This window comes from Grampus griseus, assembly GCF_964374135.1.
Source record: "Grampus griseus genome assembly, chromosome: 6".
Classification (NCBI taxonomy): domain Eukaryota; kingdom Metazoa; phylum Chordata; class Mammalia; order Artiodactyla; family Delphinidae; genus Grampus; species Grampus griseus.
The window spans coordinates 105,189,909-105,213,454 of NC_139000.1; the positions used below are offsets into that span (position 1 = coordinate 105,189,909).

The 23,546-nt window shown below is 37.3% G+C and overlaps 1 protein-coding gene across 5 annotated transcripts in view; it reads left to right on the forward strand.

Annotated features, from left to right (window-relative positions):
- Nucleotides 1-23,546, forward strand: part of HMBOX1 (homeobox containing 1) — a 179,311-nt gene that overhangs the window by 123,854 nt on the left and 31,911 nt on the right. For all 5 annotated transcript variants that reach the window (XM_082656511.1, XM_082656509.1, XM_082656512.1 and 2 more), the window contains 2 exons: nt 9,044-9,154; nt 19,706-19,859. In XM_082656511.1, coding sequence (XP_082512637.1) covers nt 9,044-9,154; nt 19,706-19,859 — 265 coding nt within the window. The remainder of the gene's footprint in view (nt 1-9,043; nt 9,155-19,705; nt 19,860-23,546) is intronic.

A 23,546-nucleotide genomic window follows, 5' to 3' on the forward strand; every position in this document is an offset into this window, starting at 1 on the left:
CACAAGTTTTTGAGATTCTGCTATTTTCTTCATTATTTTTTCTTTCTCTTTCTCATAAAAGATCATCTCAATCAACCCGTCTTCATGTTTACTATTTCTTTTGCCAGTTAACATCTGATATTGAGCTTCTTTAGTAAATTTTTCATTTTACTTATTGTACTTTTTAGCTGCAGAATTTCTATTTGATTCTTCTTGTAATTCCTGCCTCTTTATTGATATTCTGTTTAATGATGCATTTTTCTCATATTTTCTTTTCATTCTGTAGACATTTTTTCTTTAGTTTTTAAAAATAGCTGATTTAAATCTTTGTCTAGTAAGTCTAACATCTGGGTTTCTTCAAAGGCATTTCTTATTGACTGCTTCTTTTACTATGCATGCCGTGCTTTACTGTTTCCTTTCATGGTTCATAAGTTTTGTTTTGTTTTGTTTTAAACTAGACAGTTTAAATAATATAATGTGGAAGCTCTTGAAATCAGATTCCTCTCCACCCCCTTGATTTGTTGTTGTTGCTGTTTGTTTTTGTTGCTTTTTGTTTAGTGACTTTCCTGGACTAATCCTGTAAAGTCAGTATTCTTTGTGGTGTGTGGCTACTGAAGTCTCTTCCTTGTTAGCTTAGTAGTCAGCTAATTATTGGACAGAGATTTCCTTAAATGCCTGGAACCAATAAATTTCCCAGCTTTGATGAGGAGCTTTGTACATATATTGAGGCATGCCTTTAATGCTCAGGCAGGCAGTTTATAATTCTACCTTACCCTTCACTTTCTCTTTGCACCATGTCTCAAAAGTCAGCCAGAGGCAAGAGCTTAGGGCCTTCATAGTTCTTTCCTGTGATGCACATTGCCCTGGTCATGCACGTAGACCTAGGCATGTGCACAGCCCTGTGCATGCACCTGGCCCTTCTAAATTCCCAGAATTATATCAGAGCTTTTCAAAGACCCTCATAGACATCTTAAGAATTCCTCAGCTTTTTAAATATTTTGTTCAGTTCCTTGTTGCCCCAACTGTTATCATCATCACCTCAGGCACCTGCAATATTAAATGATTGCCACTGATTGTTTTCTGCAAACCACTTCCCTTCCTTCTCCCCTCCGAGGGAAAAGGCTATTCACACTGAATGAGGTCTGGATAAGGTCAAATAAGAATGAGCTTTGCAAATGGGAGTTTCCAGGGGGGTGCCAAACAGGTCAAATAATAACAGTTCTCTTAGAATGGTGTTTTGGGAGAACTCCAAACCTGTCTTTCCCTCTCCAGTGGCTAATAGACCATTCTTGGTTTTCACTGTGATTACAAGAATATAGTCTACTGCAATGCTGGGATGATGGGAATGAGTATAGTTCAAGTTAAAATGTCATATAGCTGGTCTTACTAAAATTTAGCTTTTTTTTTTTTTTGAATAAATACTCTTTGGATTGTTGCACACCTTTGTTTAATTTCCAGAGTTCTGAAAAAGTTGATTTTGACTTTTGCCAGTGCTTTTATGGTAGAGCAGCTTTTGCTATCATTGCGTTTTGGGGGGACTAACTTTTCAGAAGGCCTTACTCTGCCACCCACTGACATCACGCCAATTTAACAGATTTTAAAGGAAAGTCTAAGCCCCCCAAAAATTCCCCTGTAGTATTGTCCTTAAAGTATAAACAGGGAAGACAAACATACAGGCATACAAGCACTGGGGAATGCAGCACCAATAAACCTGTACTGGTAAAAATTGCTTGATGAAGAAATCTTACTAACCAAAAATTAAGTTTAAAATATAAAATTTAAGCATTAAGTGAAAAGAGGACAAGGGGAATCTTTTAGGGAGCATGGAAATAATTATACACTTAAGAGCAGTGCACTCACTGTATGTAAAATATGCCTCAGTTACAAACAAAAGCAAAAATACAGAGCTTAGGAATGGAAAAACTGAGAAACTGTATGGTAAATCCTGAATTCATTTAAATCTACAACTATGAGTAAACAACTATGGGAATTATGAGTCCAGGACAGAATGTAAATGTTGACTACACAAAAATATCTTCCAAATATCAGGAGTTGGGTGTACAGGCTGGGAAGGGAAATGGGGAAAGTATAGTATATGTATGTGTATTAGTTATCTATTGCTGCATAAGAGATTACATTGACCTTAGCAACTTGAAACAACCTAAATTTTAATTCTCTCACTTAGTTTTTATAGGTCAAGCAGCTTAGGCAGGTCATTCTGATTCAGGGTGTCTCAGGAGGCTACAGTCATCAGCAGACTTAACTAAGTCTTAACTAAGGCTAGGGGACTCACTTCCAAGATGCCTCATTTGCATAGCTGTTAGTAGAATGCTTCAGTTCTTTGCCACATGGATTTCTCCATGGGTCTAATTGAGTGGTCTCACAACATGGCAGCTAGCTTTCCTCAGAACCAACTATTAAGAGAGAGCAAAGCAGAAACTTTTCATGACCTATCCTTAGAAATCACCATATTCTGCCGTATTCTGTTGTTTGCACAGACCAACCCTGAAGCAGTGTTGGAGGGGATTACACAAAGGTAGGAAGAACAAGAGGATCATTAGGAATCATCCTGGAGACTAACTATCACAGTCTGCTAATTTCCTTAGCTTTTTTAGCCAGGAGCCATTAGATACTGCCCACAAATTAGAAAACAGTGCTTCCAACCTCCCAGTGTTTTCGTATGATCCTTTTTTGTTGCTTTATTGCACTCTTAGGAACCTCATTTCCCCTATAGAAGCATTTACTAAATTTGAGTAGATCCTTCTCTCTAGTTTATTTAGATTTTTCTTCTTGTGTTAAAATCAAATCAAACTAAATTTGGTGTTTTTACATTTAAAAATTCAGCATGTAGTATTATCTCATTTTAGTAATTATTTCTGCCTATTCTATGTCCACATATGCTTGGAGTGATCTTGTAATAAGTGCAGTTATTTATAAGTGGTAAGAATTTGGATGCTGTTTTTTTTTTTTTTTTACGGTACGCGGGCCTCTCACTGTTGTGGCCTCTCCCGTTGCGGAGCACAGGCTCCGGACGCGCAGGCTCAGCGGCCATGGCTCATGGGCCCAGCCGCTCCGCGGCATGTGGGATCTTCCCAGAACGGGGCACAAACCTGCATCCCCGGCAAGCGGACTCTCAACCACTGCGCCACCAGGGAAGCCCTGGATGCATTTTTTTAATTAGCTTTCCTCTTAATTGTTCTACTTTCCTCTGAATTGTGTAGAATTCTTTTTATAATGAGCATGTGTTAATGTTTACAAAAAGAAAGTTAGACTCTAAAAATAAATTTTATAAGCAGCAATGGTGAGGATGTAGGGAAAAATTCTCATCACTGTTGGTTAGAATATAAAATTGGGTACAATCTTCTTTAGGGGACAATTTGGTAGTATCCATCACAAACTTAAATGCCACTCGTATGCTACGAATCAAACTCCATTCCTGTGAATTGGCCCTAAGATATTTCTTTATATACACAAAGATAAGCGTAGAGTGTTCATTGCATCACTTATAATAGTAAAATGTTAGCAACAGTTGAAATGTCTAATAACAGGTAAATGTGTAAGTGGATTATGGTATATTTCTGATATAAAATACCATGTAGCCATTAGAATGATGAAGGTTCACAATGTGATACGTGAGAAAATTCCAAGACATTATGTGAGAAACATTGCTACTTATTATGTATAGGATAACTCCAAATGTGTGTTTAAAAAAAAAAAACCCCAGGGCTTCCCTGGTGGCGCAGTGGTTGAGAGTCCGCCTGCCGATGCAGGGGACACGGGTTCGTGCCCCGGTCCGGGAATATCCCACATGCCATGGAGCGGCTGGGCCCGTGAGCCATGGCCGCTGAGCCTGTGCGTCTGGAGACTGTGCTCCGCAACGGAAGAGGCCACAACAGTGAGAGGCCCGCATACCGCAAAAAAAACCACAAAAAACCCTAAATATATATATGTACATGTTTGTGTATTAAATGCATCGTAAAGAGTTTGGAAGAATTCACACCAAATAAACAGAGATACCTCTAGGGAATGAGAGAAGGGTTAGAGATGGAGGAAGGGCTTTTTTCTCTGCATTTGTGAGTTATTTTTATGGAGAATGGTTGCATGTGTTATAACTTAAATTTTTTGAGACATATCTCTCACACTGTGGAAGGTGAATTGCAGAGATGACTGCAGCTCTCAAGTAGGAAATTGAAGAGGCACATTTCACATTTTCATCTGTGAAGTGATCTTCTAATTAAAAAGGATCTGATCATGAGGATTTTGTACTTTGTGGATCTTAGATGACTTGTTCTTTTCATCAGAGTTATTTCAGTTATCTAGGCAAAAGAGGCTGAGATTCCAAACTGCTGGAATGAGGATTGGAGAGACGAAGAGAAATTTTGGAAGAGAAAGGGATTGGATTTAGTAAGCATATGAGAGTTGGGGGAAGGAGTAGAATGGAACATAAAATTGAGATGGGGGACACAGGAGGAAGAACAGATTTAAAGGAAGAGGATAATGAATCAAGTTTACTACGTTGAAGACCTGTGGGAAATTCTCATGAAACTGTCTAGCAGATGGTTTGAAAGACCAGTCTGGTGTTCTGGAAGTCATTGGTATTTAGATATTTTAAACCCTGATTGTTGATGGTTGAGATGATCGAAGGAAGAGTGTGTAGAATGAAAGAAGATGCTTAAACATGGAATCTTGGGGCACTAACATGTAAGTAGATAACAAAGCAATCCCTGATGTTGACTGAAAAGTTGCGTTGGAGAGTTGTATCCAGCATTCCAAGGATGAAGATGATGTGAGTGGGTCAGTAGTATCACGTGCCAAAGGAAGTTGGAGGAAGAAGAAACATTTAAATTTGTAGTACTAGGGACTTTGACAAGAATGCGTTGTGGTGGAGAGCCCTCTGGTGGAAGGGAGCATAGCATTTGAGGAACTGGAAGGATGGAGCTGAAGCTCAGAAAAGAATGTGAACGAGACTGGCAAAAAGGGTTTTTCATCCTTTGAACACAATGTGATCACTTTCTTATTGGAAAGAAATTAATCAGGGGTTAGTTTTAGTCTCTCAGTGTATGAAGGTTATATGTAAATTTTTCTTTTCTTCTGCCCTGTGAAAGGTAGAAAAGAGCTTTTGAGGAGCTAAAACTTGTGGAGAATGACATTGTGTTCAGCAGTGGGAAGTAAAGGGAGTTAGGAAAATTTTCTCTGAAGGAGAGGTACCAGAGCTGACAGTAAAGAGAAGCTGCAGGGCCTTTTGACACCTAGCTCAATTGAAGTTCCAAAGACATGGACCGGCCCCAGAAGGAAAAGTTAAAGGAACCCTACCGATCAGCAAGTTGCTAACGAAGAAATATCATTGTAAAATGTATTATTGTACATATTTAATTTTTTTTTTTTTTTTTTTGCGGTACGCGGGCCTCTCACTGTTGTGGCCTCTCCCGTTGCGGAGCACAGGCTCCAGACGCGCAGGCTCAGTGGCCATGGCTCACTGGCCCAGCCGCTCCGCGGCATGTGGGATCTTCCCAGACCAGGGCACGAACCTGTGTCCCCTGCATCGGCAGGCAGACTCTCAACCACTGCGCCAACAGGGAAGCCCCATATTTAATTTTTATAGTGCCTTTTCTGGAAAAACTGCTTGCTTTATTACTTTGTTTTCTTATGAAAACTGAGATTAAGTTTACAGGGAAGAAGTTCCTTGTTTGTTTCCTCCTCTCACAAAAGACTAGACAGGAGGATATTCTTTATTACCTTCTCTCCCTTTGTTTTATTAAATTAATAATTACACATAGAGAAAATTGTAGAACAACATATATTAACAGTTAACACTGATTACCCCAGAGTGGACTTGGCCAGGGAAGGCTGAAATTAACTTCTTTTCACACTTCTGTTTTGTTTAACTTAATTACAGTGTTTATAAAGCAGCCAATAAAGTGTGTAGTGTTTATAGGGAAAGGCTAAAATAAAATAAGTTAATAAATATTTGTAGACAGATTAAGAAAACGATATAGAGGTGTACAATGGAGGGAGAGTCTGCCACTCTAAATTCGTATTGTGTATCTTTGGCTATATATGAGCTTTTGTTACTGTACAAAACAACGTAGATTATGTAAAAATATATGTATTCATTAAACTATATACTTTTCCATTTATATCATGGGGATCTTTCCATATTGATACATATCCATTTGTTTTTTTTTTTAACACCTCATAGAATTTTTAAAACTTTCTTGGGAAAACTTCATTGAAATACAACATGGAGAAAAGTGTCCAGTTTAATGGCTTTTACAAAGTGAAGACACACATGTAACCACCATCCAGATCAAGATCAAGAACAGTGCTGGTCACTTCATGGGCCTTACTCATCCTACCTCCAGTAATTAACCTCCTCCCTCCTAATGACAGATAACCACTATTCTGATTGTCATCCATATACATATATATAATTGTGTCTGTTTTTAAACTTTATGTAAATTGAATCATACAGTATTGTGCGTGGCTTTTTTTACCTGTATGTGTGACTATTTTTGGCCAACATTATTTTTGTGAGATTTATCCATGTGACTTCATGTAGCAGTAGTTTTCCCTTTTTCTATTTGTTGTAGTAGTCTGTAGTAGAATACATAAATACCACAATTTATGCATTTTCCTGTTGATGGGTATTTGAGTTGTTTCAAACTGGGGACTATGATTAGACAATGCTCATATAAGCCTTCCAGTACGAGTTTTTGGAACATATTCTTTTGAGTATGTACACATTTCTGTGGGCTGTATACCAAGAAAAGAAATTGCTAGATCATATGGTATGCGTATGTTCAGCTTTAGTAGATATTGCCCAGTTGTTTCCCAAAGGGGCCCTGACACTTTACCCTTCCGTCAGCAATATGAGAGTTTCATATATGCCCTGCCAACACTTGGAGTTGATGGCTTTTTGTTTGGTTTTCTATTGTTTGGTTTTGATGGCTATTTTAGAACATAAGTCTGCACAGTATCTTATTATATGAATATACCATAATTTACTCTCCTTTTGCTGGGCTTTTGCCCTCTTGCCCCACTATAGCACAGCCAGAACCTGGACACCTCTAATGTCTAGTAGACTCTGTGGTTTGTTCTATGTGTGATCTGACTGTTTGAGGAAGATTTAATACTGTAGGTAACAGAACCGATATATTTGGGGTTTTTTATTAGCAGATTTTCCTCAAATTCCCTCTCTTTTTGAGTAGTATGATACCAATGTAAGAATCCATGTAAAATGGTTTCATTTTGTTGACATGAAAATCAGTTTTGATTTCATGGTGGTACATGGTTGATTTCTTCACTCCTGTTAAAAACTCATGTGAGGGCTTCCCTGGTGGCACAGTGGTTAATAATCCACCTGCCAATGCAGGGGACACGGGTTCGAGCCCTGGTCCAGGAAGATCCTACATGCCACAGAGCAACTAAGCCCGTGCACCACAACTACTTAGCCTGCGCTCTAGAGTCCGGAGCCACAACTACTGAGGCCTGCGCGCCTAGAGCCCGTGCTCTGCAACAAGAGAAGCCACCGCAATGAGAAACCCGTGCACCGCAACGCCGCCAAAAAAACCCAAAAAGTCATGTGAAAAATAGTATAATGTTTGAAACTAGACTTTTGGTGAAAGTATTGCTAAACATGGCCAATTTAATTATACTGAATAATTTGCATTCTCTTAGAACAAGCATACAGAGATAGCTGCCAGCACCTGTATCACATAGATCTTCAGTCCATTGAAAAACTGCTGTGTGAATGATTTGAGAATATAATCTCCTCGGTTTTGGAAAGACTCTTTGAATTTCACCCTTTGAAAGTGAAAGGTGTTTCCAATCAGAGAACCATGCTTCTCAGCCCAACTTTTAACAAAACTGCCCTCCCCCATTTCTGCAAATTTTCTTTTAACGTAGGTTTTTAAAAGTACAGAAGCTAGGGGCTTGCTTTTAATGAGTTAAATGTGATAACCAGACCTCCTGGTTCTTCTTATGTTAGGGGGCGTGATTACTTCATGATAAGCACTCTTTCTGTTGTGAGTTACAGCTTTAAACAGGTGCTGGCACAGGTGGTATTCATTACTATCCAGTTACCATAAGTAATTCCTTGGGAGAGTTTATATACTGTTAACCCTCTATGGTAGCTGCATGGTCTTTTGGAAAGTGCCTTATGGGTGTATAAGACAGTTTTATATTTCCTATTATTCTTTGCTTTTGCCAGTTGTATGTTGAATTACTCATTTTGTAATAGCTATAATGACCAGAAGAAGCATGTTATTCTCATTCTCTAGTAAGTTTTAGACATGCTTTTTTACCTTCCACATGGAGGTCTTTCAATTTCTTATTTATTGCTTTCAAGAACTTGTTAGTAATAGCTGAAAACTACTGCTTTGTATTGTATTCAGTGTTTCGTTAAGTCTGTTAGAAGAACATCTTTACCTCTTGAGATTTCTTAAGAGGTCCTATTGTAGCATAACTCTAAAAGTCTTCCAACTGTTAGCTATCTATACTAATGAGCCTGAAAATTAATTAACAAATGAGTTAGCCTGAATGAATTAACAAATAGTCCAGAAATCTTATTGAAGAGAGTATTTTCAATGACCTCTCCTTTCCCAGCCCCTCAATCTTTTTATCAGTATCAATAATGAGTAGCAAAATGTGCTGGCTTGATTTTATTTCTTCCAAATATCTGGTAAAAGTTCTAATGTTCTAAACCAGGATCGGGGTGGAGGTGGTGATGGTGGTTGAAGGAGCACAAACTTAATCAACTTCTGACAACTGTTATTTAGATAGCTCTTCACTTATCTCACATTCATGAACCTGGTTTAGAAATTAATTTAGAGACCATTTTTAAGTCTTGGTAAATAAAATGCTTTGACCTCTTATAGATCATTTCTGAATATATCCTTGCAGTCAGCTTTTACAAGGAAGCCCAATATTAAAAGCCTTGCTCAAGTTGCAGCTTCCTTATAGAATTAACAGGGAATAAAGTACCCAATAACCTAGAACCAACAGATCCCTCATTAACTTCCCTGTAATTGCAGTATCCACAGCAGCTGTTTCTCTTTCTCCACAGGTATCAGTCAGAGCCGGATCTCTCACTGGCTGTTGCAGCAGGGATCAGACCTGAGTGAACAGAAGAAAAGAGCGTTTTACCGATGGTATCAGCTTGAAAAGACAAACCCTGGTAAATATTTTTTCCTTTTTTTATTGCATCTGAAATGGGACAAATATAAATTAATTACTTTATTGACTCCATAATTGGATTCTATTCCACTCCATAGTGTTCCTTGGTTTGTCTTCCCCAAGGTAGTTTCATACTTTACTGTTGTTCCTTTATGCCAAAGAACACTCTTAACTGTAAAACCTAAGCCCTGATTGTACCAATTTTTAGCTTAGTGTCTAATATTATCTAGTCATTTTCACTACTTCCTCCAAGGTGCCTCTTTGTTTTCCAGGTTATATGACATTTCTAACCATAATTTGAAAGAAAGGTCATGATAGTCAGTAGCCAATTTTTTTCCCCTCACCTATAGGTATTGGTACATATAAGATTCCATACCTAGTTTTATATGTGTTTTTGTAAATCTTGTTTTAGTTAGTAATATAAATTTAATACTTTTATTTTGTTCATGCTATACCATATCCAATGATTCCTGCTAATGATTTTCTCTTTCTAATTCTAATTTTGGGTAATGAATGTGTCTTTGGGCTTTAGGGTGAAGCTGCCCTGTTGACTTTGGGGGCAGCAGTAGGTTGGAAAATAGACTGAAATCTTTAAAAAGATCACAAAAACCTTTGTGTCAGAAGTTGCCAGGAAGAGGCAAGATCTATTGCAGGATGCTTTTAATGGTGGTATATAAGTAAAATCTGAAGTTTGTGATGGACTCCCTCAATCTACACATTACACAGACTGGTGGCAGTGAGATCTGTCTCAAGTTTAACCTTGTGATTGAACTATCTTCTGTAGTACTACAGCATTAAAGCCTTTGCTTACAGACTAAATTATCAATTCGAATATCGAGTATTGAAGGCTCTTAGCTAATAATAGCATTGGCTCTGAGGTGGAAATAATGTTATAGAGACATATTTGTGTGTGTGTATCTGTGCTTAGATTTTTTTTTCCCAAAGATCACTTTGAAAGGCTCAGGCAGACAAAACAGAACGGACCGTATCAATCTCTTCGCAATGAATTTTTTAATCTACCCAGCCCCCCATATTTTATATTTCAGATATACAGAAAAATTAAAAGACCAGCACAGCTAACACCTGTTTATCCTCTTCGTAGATACAATAATTGTTAACATTTTGCTATATTTGTTTTTCCCTATAAAATAAATAAATGAATAAATTTTAAAATGTATGTATGTGTGTATACAAACACATACTCTTTCTCTCTTTAGCATTCGTCTCCTGAAAAAAGGGTAATCGCCTACATAACCACAGCCCCTACAATCACATCTAAGAAAATTAATTTTAATTCCATAATAACACCTAATATTCAGTCCATATTCACATTTCTTTAGTTGTTGCAAGATTGTCTTTTGTAACTTTTTTTAGAATTAATTTTTTAATTGAAGTATAGTTGATTTACAATACTATGTTAGTTTCAGCTGTACAGCAAAGTGATTCAATTATATATATTTTTTCAGATTATTTTCCATTATAGGTTTTACAAGATATTGAATATAGTTCCCTGTACTATACAGTAAATCCTTGTTGCTTATATATTTTATGTATAGTACTTTGTATCTGTTAATCCCGTACTGCTGATTTATCAGCTTTTTTTTTCATTAAATAGTATGTGATTTAGGTTGACAGATTGGAATTTGTTATGTCTCTTTAGAGTCTTAAAACTAGTCACTTAAAATTTTTCTTTCATGACATAAACTTTTTAAACCATCTAACCTTACAGAATGTCTCACATTCTGGGCTTTTCTGTATGCTCGTAGTGTCGACTAACTTGTTCCTCTATAGCCTGTGTATTTCACATACACTGGAAGTTAGGATTAGAGGCTTGATTAGATTCAGGTTAAATAGTTTTTGACAAGAGTACTTCATAGATTGTTTAGGGAGGACATTTACTAATGGCTGCAGTTAACTTTGAAACACATCAAAATAAAATGAATAGGGAGATGGATATGTGATAAACTAGGTATAGTAAAATATTAGATGGTATGGGTACAGATTTTCACTATAAAATTCTTTCATTGTTGCTGTATGTTTGAAATTTTTCACAATAAAACATTGGGGCAAAATGCTTTGTAGGTAATATATACATCACGTTACCACATGTCAAGAGGTATGTAGTGTCAGGTAGTAGCACTACTCATGTGCTAAGTTTGATTGTTTGTTAAAGTGGTGGCCACCGGATCCTGTTTTTGCAGCTTTTAAATAATCTGTAGGGCATTACTTTGCCGCTGGATGAATAGCCTTTTCTGCAACAAGCTTTGCCAGTGGTCTTAGCGTCCATTGATGATGCTCACCTGAATCAGTTATTCTGATGGGGGATTGCAAAATGGTGATGATGTAATCTAGCGTTCCTTCAATATTTACTAGCTGGCAGTTTTTCTACAAAGAGGAACTTCCCTTTTTAGATATTTTTCTAATGATATCTAAATATACAGGCAAACCTCTCAAAATAATGACTCTGTTGTTGCTGCCATTAGTTAAATGTTCTAAAACAGCACAGTTTAGTAGAAATATAATGCAAATGACATATGTAATTTAAATTATCTAGTAGCCACATTTTAAAAAGAAGAAATAGCTAAAATTAATTTTGATAATGTATCAATATTTATGCTTGTATTATCACTTCAACATTTAATCAACACTTCAAAAAATTACTGAGAGCTTTCCTTCTCTCTCTTCCTTCAGTCCTTCCTTTCTTCCTTTTTTTTCTCTCTCTCTCTTTTTCCTTTTCTTTCTTTTTCTTTGAAATACAATGTGTATTTTACACTTAAAGCACATGCCATCTGCAATCAGCCATATTTCAAGTGCTCAATAACCACGTGTGGCTAGCGGCTACCATATAGGACAGCGCAGTCTAAAGACTCATGTTGAGGCAACACTTCCATCTGAGCTCTAAGCAGTCTTCCCAAAGAGCTGACTTCTCCCGTGACTCACAGCAGAGCAAATCAGATGGAAAGGAACAAAAACTTGGCACTTGGTCTGTTTAATAGAGCAGCTTAGGCTATGATATTGATAACAAGAGTTGGGCTAGGTAAATAAGGAACTGTGCCCAAGGGCTTCATAAACCTGGTCACATGCCAGCAATTGGCTACCAGGGGGAGTATCAGAGGGATTGTTAAGATGTTCCAAAATATATACAGCAGAGCAATGAAGAATTTGAAAGACAAACACAAGTCCAACTGTGCCAGGTAATCAGCCTCCATAAGAGAAGGGATTTTTGTCTCTTGGATTTGGCACTTAGATCAGTGCCTGACATGTAATCTAATCATAGCTGGTAAAGCTAAATTACCACACTGGATTTCAGGGCTGGACTTCAATCTCAGACAGGGACTGGGATACCAGGAAAATGAATTCATTACAAGCAGGAAGGTGGACTATCATGTCGGCATTGTTGTAGCTGATCTGACAGCACTGCCGACTGTGGAATACTACTATTGGAATCCAGTTTTAACAGGAAAATGGGAAAGTGCTAACAGCATTCATCCAGCTGTTAATTAGCAGGTGTTTTTTTCTTTAAGGATATAGTGCCTCCTCCTTTTAACAGTAAGTACCCCTAATTATATGCATTTGCTTTTCTATGAAGTTGCATTACCAACTGTCCCCCTGTAAAAGGACTTCCTATTTTTTATTTAAGAATCAAATCCATTCTAGTTCTGAGTTCTTTCTAGCTTCCTAGTCCAGTTCTTTGTAGTCTAGTTTCTAGTTTTCTGTAGGATGTAATTCAGAGTTAGCTGAAAAGAAGGGGATAAGTTTGTAATTGTCAAATTGGTCCTTTTTGTTGCATCAACAGTAATTGGATATTACCAGTTGAAATTTAATTTTTTTAAGTTTTTCTTTGCACTTTCACCTTTATTAAAAGAGCTAATATGGTATAGAATTTTTTCTAGATAAATGCAGTTTTATTTTATTGAGTTTAAAATAACCCTTGGTTTTAGCTAAAGAATTTATTCTTATTTCATGGACACTTTGGAACTATTATATGATGATAGTTCCAAATTAATATTGTGTGATAAGATGAACTAACATTACATTAGCATCTAAGAATACCTTATCCAGTGTCTAGTCAGTATTCACTTTTATATAATACATCAGAATTTTCTTTGCAAGTCATTGCAGAGGTGATTGGAATCCAACTAAATGTCCCTCAGTCGAGAAGTGGTTAAATAAATTATGGTATATCTGTATAATGGAATACTGTGGAGGCTATATAGCTTTTTTTTTTTTTTTGCGCAGTACATGGGCCGCTCACCGTTGCGGCCCCTCCCGCCGCGGAGCACAGGCTCCGGACACTCAGGCCCAGCGGTCATGGCCCATGGGCCCAGCCGCTCTGTGGTATGCGGGATCCTCCCAGACCGGGGCATGAACCCGTGCCCCCCGCATCGGCAGGCAGACTCCCAACCACTGCGCCACCAGGGAAGCCCTATATAGCAATTTTTTTTAAGGTGGCTTTATATGAATTGAATTTATATGTAGGAATATCAAATTCATCAGTGAATAAAGTAAGGTAGAAAACAATGGATATAGTATATTGCCATTTATGTAGGGAATACACACACACACACACACACATGTGATTATATAAACTTGGAACATCTCTGGAAGGGTATATTAGGAACTGATAAGAATAGCTCTGTGGCGGGGAACTGAGAGAAGGGGAGGATGGGAGTGGCAGGGACACTGTTAACTATGTAACCTTTTTGTGTCTTTCTAAATTTTATTCCATGCACTTGTGTTGTATATTCCAAAAATACATATAAAGTGTAATGAAAATAAGAGAGGGAGGGAGGCAAAGAGGGAGAGAGGCAAAAAAAGAAGTTAATCTACCTTGTTAATAGCTTTTAAGATATAAAACAACTGAAGAACCTAGGTTTACATAGTTCAGACCTGGTTTTGAGAGGCAGTTAGGTAGAGAAATAAGATGTCAGTGATTTTTATTGATAGTTCTTTTATTTCATGTTTTTTCTCTGTCCAGGACAGATAGCTCATTGGAAGAAATGTAAATGGTACCATCACTTTGCATATATTCTGAGAAAAAATGCAAAATTAAGGACACTCACACGGTGAAAAAGTACTTTTTTTCCCTCTAAATTTAAGCATTTAGAAAAAAAACAAAAAGTATTTGTACATTCTGTGCCTTTATCCCTGGGCTCAGAGCATTTCTCTCTGTATACGTTGATTGATGTTCTTCTCTTTTTCAACCTCTTCACTCTGGATCCATTTGAATAGGTTTTTTTAGTCTCTCTTTTAGTGGACTCAGCAAGAAAAATAATAGAGTGCATATTCAGGTTATTTTTACTGATAATCCTATAGATACAGTGTAGTTCTCTGCTAAACAGACCAATCACCAGAATTTCCCAGCATAATCTAAAGCCTGCCAAGGCTTATGAATAAAATAGGCTGATGGAAACTGATCAAATACATTTTATCTTGTTTCTTATGAAAACATTTACAAGAAAATGCCTATTTTTAAAAAGCAGTGAGTACTAAATTCAGTTTGGTTGATATCAAGAGCCCCTTTATTTAATCAAATTAAGCTCAACAGTCCTCTCTCGTCTAATTTAAACATTACTATAGCAGACAGGGTTTGATGAGTTCTTCTTGGCTCATGGCGGTGATTCTGCATATTTCTAAATTAAACAATTAAATAAAGTTTGCACATGAAGTAAATTTGGAGAGCAGAGTATGCCTCCTCCCTTCACTGTTGCAGGGAGTAGAGCCTCAGGGAAATCATGTTTATGATGTGGGGGAAGATGAAAAATTACTTTTGGAGAAGCTAGTGTCTATGAATGGAGCAGTAATAACATGCTTGTAGTCATTCTTTTATTAGCTGATTGGCAAAGGCTCACCCGAAAGTAACCCTGATAAGCAAGAAAATGATTATAGATGCACAGAGAACAGTTACCAAAATGTTAAAATCTATCAGCAAATTAGGAAGAGTTTTGTTTTCTCTGGGTTTAGATCTGCTAGATAAATCTGCAATATTTTGTCTTAATGGGGACCCAGATATAATGTGGAGAAAAAAACGTTTCTGTAGAGAACACAGGTAACACGCTTCCTATAGGGAAGAAAATAGTGGGTTCTTTAGCCAATCTAGAATGCCTGTATTTTACTTCAGAGGGATTTAAATTCTTACATACATTGTTCCTGCATAATTGTGAACCCATTCTTGGGTTATTCATTGCTCTCCATCTGTTTCAACCAAAGCAAGAGGAACAGGTTTCTAGAACAAATCTGTTGTAGTGTTTCCAGAGTTTTTCTTGTGCTTTTTCTTTCTTTCTTTTTTTTTTTTTGCCACGCGGCTTGCGGGATCTTAGTTCCCCAAACAGGGATCGAACCCATGCCCTCGGCAGTGAAAACGCAGAGTCCTAACCACTGGACCACCTGGTAATTAATTCCCTCTTCTGCTATTTTTTTTTTTTTTTTTTTTTTGCGGTACGCGGGCCTCTCGCTGTTGTGGCCTCTCCCGTTGCGGAGCACAGGCTCCGGACGCGCAGGCTCAGCGGCCATGGCTCACGGGCCCAGCCGCTCCACGGCATGTGGGATCTTCCCAGACCGCGGCACGAACCCGTGTCCCCTGCATCGGCAGGCGGACTCTCAACCACTGCGCCACCAGGGAAGCCCTCTTCTGCTATTTTTAAATACTACTACATTGAAAAAGAAAAAGGAACAAGACAAAAACCTCAAAAGAAATATGATAATATTATGTTTCAAATTAAGTATGTTTACAAGTTTGAAATTATTCGGAGTTTCCACCTTCTATGCATAACTTGCCTTGATTTCTTTTAAAGTAACCAGGCCATTACTTACTTCTCTCTCTTCTTTTTTTTCCTCCTTCCCTCTCTCCCCCTTTCTTTGACTTCCTGACCAATTTTATTTCATCTAAGTTTCCTTTTTATAGAAAACCTGGACAATACAGGATATTGTAAAGAAGCATAGTTATATTACCAATAAACCCTAATACCAGGGAAGAACCATTATTATCAGTTGGCTCATTTCCTTCAACCTCATGACTCAGTTAAGATTCTTTGTATTCTTTGTTTTATTTGTGCCCATTTATCACTCTAAGAAAGCATGCCATAGTTACAGATATGGCCTACTAGTAGCAACTTACTGACCTATTTCTCACCCTCCACCCAATGAAGCCCTGAAACCCTCTATCCTTTTACCAGAGCCAGACCTTGGATGAGAGGACCTGGCTGCCTTAACCAGGTCATTTCTACCTCTGTCTTCATTAGCCATGGTAGCAAGTTTGGCTCCGTTTTGGACCTTTTATCATGGCTGTAGAATAAAGCTTATATAATCTAGCTTAGGTAGATTCCAGAGCCCTCATTATACTGTCAATCCTGCTTGCATCCCGAAAAGTACCAAAACAAGGAGTTTGAAACCCTCTAGACCCATAGTTACTTCTTACGCCTAAACTTTGTTAACTTTGAATTGAGCCCAGACCTAATTGCCAAGTTATTTTGGCAGAATGGATCCCTCTTTCTTGAACTACCTAAAGAAAGGTTTCAGTTTAGAGTTTCATAGTGTGTAGGACAGGAATTTTTTAAATCAGGGGTTAGCAAACTCTTCCTGTAAAGGGCCAGATAGTAAATATTTTAAGCTTTGCAAGCTGTGTGGTCTCTGTCACAGCTACGCAACTCTGCATTATAGTACCAAAAAGAGACAATATGTAAATGAACGAGTGTGGCTGTGTGGCAGTGTGGCAGAAGACCAGAATGTGCCACACCTTTTAAGCCAGTAGGTCTCTAATGTGTCGGTGACACACTTGCCCATTTGAGGAAGAGGTCAGATATTTACTTTACATCACACATGACAGGAAATCATATATCTATTAAGAGTTCAAACAAAAGTAAAAACTATAAAAGTATTCTGAGTTATATAAAATGCATTGACCATAAAAGAACAGATTAACAGATTTGACTGTACAAAAATTAAGATCTCGAAACATCATAAATAAAAAGATGAATGAAAAGCTGGAGAAAAATAGTTGCAATCTGTATGACTAGCAATTGGTATGGTATCTACACACCAATAAGAGGAGTAACTCAAAAGAAAAAAGGACAAAAGATATAAATTCACAAGAGAAGTAATTGTCAGAAACAGGAAAAGATGCTCATTCTTACTAATAGTGAAATCTTTATATATTAAAGAGAATTTTTTGTCTGCCAAATTTATAAATGTGAATAATTAATAACGCTTATACTAATAATACTCAGTGTGTCAGGGAATTGGGGAAATAAACAACTGGAGGTGGTTGTGATGTCTTATATTAGTTCTATATTATTGTGTAACAAATTACCCTACAGGTTAGGAGCTGAAAACAGCAAACATTTATTATCTCACAATTTCTGTGGGTCAGGAATTCAGGAGCAGCTTAGCTAAGGAGGTTCTGGCTCAGAGTTCTCATGACATTGTAGTCGAGCTGTCAGCCAGGTCTGCAGTCACCAGGCCAGGACAGTCTGCTTCTAAGGTCACTCCCATGAGTCTTGGAAAGCCCCAGGTCGTTATTGCCTATTGGCCAGAGATAGCAGGTCCTCCACATGGGCCTGGCCATTGGCTTGCTGAGTGTTCTTGCTACATGGCAGCTAGTTTTCCCCTGAGCAAGTGATCTAAGAGCCAGAGCAGCAACACAGACACCACAGTGTATTCTACAGTCTAATCCCTGAAAGTGGCATATCATTACTTCTACCATATGTTATTGGTCACATAAACTAATCCTGGTACAACGAGGTGAATACCAGGAGTTGGCAATCCTTAGGAGCCACCTTGGAAGCTGGCTACCACACAACTATATTAGGGCTGTATGTCTAGGGCCTTATTTCTGTCAGCTGGGTTCTACACTTCTCCACATGGTGTCTGCTGCAGCTAGAATGTCCAAACTGGCTTTTTTCCTCAACTGTCTGGCACCTGGGTGGGTTTCACAGGAGCACCTGGAGGCAGACTGGGCATCTTTCACTCCATGTGGCTAGCTTTGGCTTCCTTACAACATCGTGGTCTCAGGGTAGTCATACTTCTTATATGGCAGCTGGCTTCCCCCAGAACCAGCATTCCAGGAGATCTAGTCAGAAGTTGCAAAGCTCCTTATGACCTAGCCTCAAACTATGTCCATGTTGTCAAAAGGCGTCACAGCACCAGCTCAGATTCAGGGGCATGATTACCAGGAGGTGTGACTTATTGTGAAGGGCCATCCTTGGAACCTATCCCAGGGAATTATGCTTAGGAGAGATGATGCTGGCTTACTCTAAAGTGGTAGCAGTGAAGGTAATATAAATTCGTCTGATTCTGGATATAGTTTGAAGATAAAATTGACAGGATTTGCCTGTGCATTAGATATATAGTAGGTGGGGAAAAATAGCAGAGGCAAAGGTGATTCTGAGATTTTTGAGCTGAGCAATTTAAAGAATAGGGATGCCATTTACTTGAATGGGAGAGAATGCAGGACAACAGGTTTGGAAAGGAAAATCGGGATTGGTTGAAATATTGGACATCTGTATGAGACAGTGCATATAAAGATGTAGCCATTAAGGGGACATCAAGAAACAAATCTGTGTGTAGTAAAGTAGAAATGCTACCCTTGGTATTAATTGCAAGGTACAATAAATAGAGTATAATTCCTGTTATGAAGAAAGAAATATATGCATACATGCATTATCACCAGTTCAGGCTGAGAAAAGTCTAGTCTGATTTAGTAAAATATCTCAATTGTACATTTTTTTCCATTGGTTTTATTACATTCAAGAGGTAAAAAAATAGTATAGCATTAACAGGTAGTAGACTTATGGAGATCTGAATTAGTTAATAGACTAAAAACATATCAAATATCATCTCTTCTTTTGATGCTATATTTGACTTTTTTTAAGAGTTTGCAACAATTAGTGTTATTTTAAATTCATCTCCTACGTGCATACATTGATTAAAGGGCTCCATTTTCTCAACAACAAGAAGTCTTTTGAATGGTAATGAAAGGTTCTGAACGTGTAGGATACATTGTTCAGAAAGATTAAAACTGTCAAGTAGGAATTTCAAGAGAAATTTTTCAGAGGAAGATACTCTGATTAAGGGTTGTCACTGGGCCAAAGACGGTATGTCCTTATTCCCCTGAAGAGACAGATTTTGAGCTTTGTTTCAAAAATTGACATAAACAAAGATAAAAGACAAATGACTAACTGAAAAAAATGACATATAAAATAATAATGGGGGAGTTCCCTGGCAGTGCAGTGGTTAGGACACTGCACTTTCACTGCTGAGAGCATAGATTCAATCCCTGGTCGGGGAACTAGGATCCTGCAAGCCACGCAGCGTGGCAAAATAAAATAAAATAAGCAAAGTAAAGTAAAATAGATGGACTTTTTAAGGAAGAGTTTTTGTCTTCTTGGATTTTTATTTTGGTCAAATAATGTTTTTAAAATATAAATACCAAAAGTATTGGGCCTGCAATTTCCAGTGAAGGGGCAAAAGTTTATTGTTGATTTCATGATATATTTGTCATATTGGTTTTAGTAAATTGCAAGATATTTGCCCAAAAAAGTCTCATTTATTTCAGGAGCTACACTAAGTATGAGACCCGCGCCCATTCCAATAGAGGACCCAGAATGGAGACAAACGCCTCCCCCAGTCTCAGCTACATCTGGCACCTTCCGACTGCGACGAGGGAGTCGATTTACCTGGAGAAAGGAGTGCCTGGCTGTCATGGAAAGGTACATGTCTCCTTTTCCTAGGAGCAATCTCCCAAACTTAGGAAAGAGAAACTTAGGATAGATTTGGACACTTTTCATTTCAAACAAGTAATTTGAGATCTAGGTTTTATCTCTAAAAGTATTTTGGAGTACTATAAGTGCTGTATTATTGAAATAAAATGATCTTACCATTGAGAATTCATAAAACCAGAGTTAGTATCTATCAATATAATTTTTGTCCTCAGTAATTTAAGAAACTTTAGAATAATTTTTTTGAGTTTAGATCTTTGTATTATGTTTTAGAAAGACTCTTTGAAGTCTTATTTTCATAAAAAATATTAAATAATTGTGTAGGAGGCCACTGAGACTTAACTTTCTTTGATAAGGAGTATAGCCTAGATGAGCTTAGTCCCAGAGGTTAGAAGTACATGTTTTTGACTTTGATTTCATATCCTCTGACTCTAGCACCGGTACCTGATCCATAGTGGTGCTTTTTTTTATTTTAAGTTTTTTTTTTTTTTACAGTTTAAAAAAAAATTAATTGAGTTTTTTTTTGTCTGCATTGGGTCTTGGTTGCCGCACGCAGGCTTTCTCTGGTTGCGACGAGCAGGGGCTATTCTTCATTGTGGTGCGCGGGCTTCTCATTGCAGTGGGTCTCTTATTGGGGAGCATGGGCTCTAGGCGCGAGGGCTTCAGTAGTTGCAGCACGCAAGCTCAGTAGTTGTGGCTCGACGGTTCTAGAGCACAGGCTCAGTAGTTGTGGCGCACGGGCTTAGTTGCTCTGCGGCATGTGAGATCTTCCTGGACCAGGGATCAAACCTGTATCCCCTGCATTGGCAGGCGGATTTTTAACCACTACGCCACCAGGGAAGTCCCGGTACTCAGTAATTTTTAAACTTGAATTTGACCTTAGCTTCAGTTTTTCCTATTGGAAATCATATAAGTTAATTAAATATGGTTATGAAATGTTCAATATATTTAGGGTGGATCCTATAGTATAATTATCCTTTTAGTCTCCTACCTGTAAGTAATGTTTACAGAATCTTGGTTTGATGGAGTTTATATGCAATAAGGTAGTAATTTTCTATTAGAAAAGTATTTACTTCCTAAGATTAAAATGTAGAGAAAAAGAATATATTAGGCAGAGGTGAAAACAATTGAACTTTTTCATATTGTGATTTCTCAATAATTTAAATAATAGAAAAGAGTGGAATTGAATGTTTAAAACTAGATTTAAATTCTAATCATGTACATATTTACACTGAGCCAGTTTCACATTTTTTTTCCTATTATCTAATCTGACCAATCGAATGGTATACTGAAAAGAGCATTTGGCTCAGAGTCAGAAGACCTGAAGCCTGATTTTGGCTTTGCCATTAACCAGCTGTGTGACTTTGTTCAGGTCAGAAATTCTGAGCTTTAGCTTCCTTATCTCTAAAATATAACTTGTTCTGCACATATAAACTTCGATTAACCAGGCAGTTTTTCCCTGAGGAAGAATTCCAACTAATAAATGGAAAAAAGATGATTAGACTATCATTATTATCAGACAATAATCATTGATAGCTGCTAACATCCCATAAAGATATACAAGGAGGTATTATGTACTTAGAGGATGTTAAGACACCACCTACAGAGTATTCTTTCTAACAAAATTGAAGCTGAATCAAATCGAATTTCTAGATCCAACTCCAGGTTTTTAGGAAATATGGAACAAAATTCTGTTAACACCACAGGGGTTTAAGTCAACCAGATTCATGGTGTGAGAGACCCTAAGAATAATAACTCAGTTTCTTCAAGTGTTTATTTTTTTTTAAATCTTCAGACAGTTGAAGAAATTTGAACACTGGATAAATAGTGATTCTTGTTTCAGTTACGATAATGGTCACTTATATGTAAACGGTACTACATTTATAAAAATTAGAGTTCTTGTCTTTTAGAAACATGTATTAAAATGTATAATAATATGATGAAGTGATATCTGGGATTTACCTCAGAATAACACAAGGCGTAAAGGCAGGGGCAAGGGTGTGTATAAAACGAGTGGTATCAGTAAATTACTGATTTCTATAGTTAGGTGATGTTTACCTGGGGGTTCATAGTATGGTTCTCTCCACTTTGTATGTATATTATGTGCGTGTTAAAGGATGCTCTAAATTTTGGATCAAATCACATGGAACTAGGAGAAATGTAAAGCCTTCATATATCACAAAAACTCAACTACATGATGTTATCTAATAGTAACATTTACTTAATAAATATTTGATTGTCACTGTAGTGACAGCAGTACAATAGTGAACATTGCAAACTCCCTCCTAAAGAGTCAGGTTGGAGAAACAGAAGTTAATGAAACAGTCATACAAATCAAGGTAAAATTGCAATTGTAATACATGTAGGAAAGGAAAGGTACATTGTGCTTCAAGATCTTGCATTGATTAAGAGAGGATGTGGTGATTTAATTAGGTCAAAAGGAAGGGGGAAAATATTGCAGATAGAAAGGAGAGCTATAGTCATCTAGAACTGTGCTGTCTGATCATGGCCACCTGTGGCTATTTAGATTTAAATTATATAAATTTTTAAAAATTTAAAATTCAGTTCCTCAGTCACACTAGCCACATTTCAAGCGCCCAGTAGTCATATATGGTTACTGACTATAGTTTTAGACAACACAGATATGTAACATTTCTATCATCACAGAAAATTTTGTCAGACAGCTCTAATACAGAACAACTGTAGCTCATCCCCAATAGAAAAACAGTGGTTATATTTGACCCATAATGATTTGTTTCTATTTTTCTCTTTACTCAAAATTTTAAGGAAATACAAATATAAATTAAAAAGCAAACATTAAGTACATTGAAATATTTTAGAAAATGTCCTATGTGACCATGACAGAAACAGATAAATATTTCACTAATTCACGTAACAAAAGTATTGTGCTTCTGCATCCTTTTCCACATCTGGCCCTGCTTTTCAGAGTACAAGATTTAATAATTCATTGTTTATAATGATGGGTCTTTTCTCTCTAATTAGCATTCATTCATTCATTCACCTGTTCATTAAACATGTATTTTTACACATGACATTTGGTCTCTTGAGTCGCTTAATTTTAACAGTTTCTTATACATACGTAAACACACATACACAGACACGTTTTCCATGCTGTTTATTTGTTAAAGAGACCATGATATTTTGTCCTGTTGATTTTCCCACATTTTAGATTTGGCCAGTTACATCCTCTTACTGTCTCATTACATGACCCCATATTTTCTGTAGACTGATAGTTAGATCTAGAGCCCTGATTAGATTCTGGTTCAATTTTTTGGCACATAACTGGTACTTTGTTCTTCCTATTACATTGTATAAGGAGACGCATAATGTCTGGTTGTCTCCCATTTTTAGTAAGTATAAGGTTAATCAGTAGATTCAGCGCTATCATCCTGATCCACTTATTAGAAAGGTCCCCATATACAGCATAGTTTAGGGCAGTGATTCTTAACCTTGGCTGCATATTAGGATCATCTGGGAGCTTTAAAAAACACCAGTGAGACTGTACCCCTGACCAACTGAATTGTAATCTCTGGGTGGGGGACCTAGGCAGAGGTATATTTAGAAAGCTCTCAAGTGATTCTAAAGGGCACTCAGGATTGAGAACCACTGTTTTGTATCCATTGATGATTTTTTCCTAGTCACTTTCTTCATAAGAGG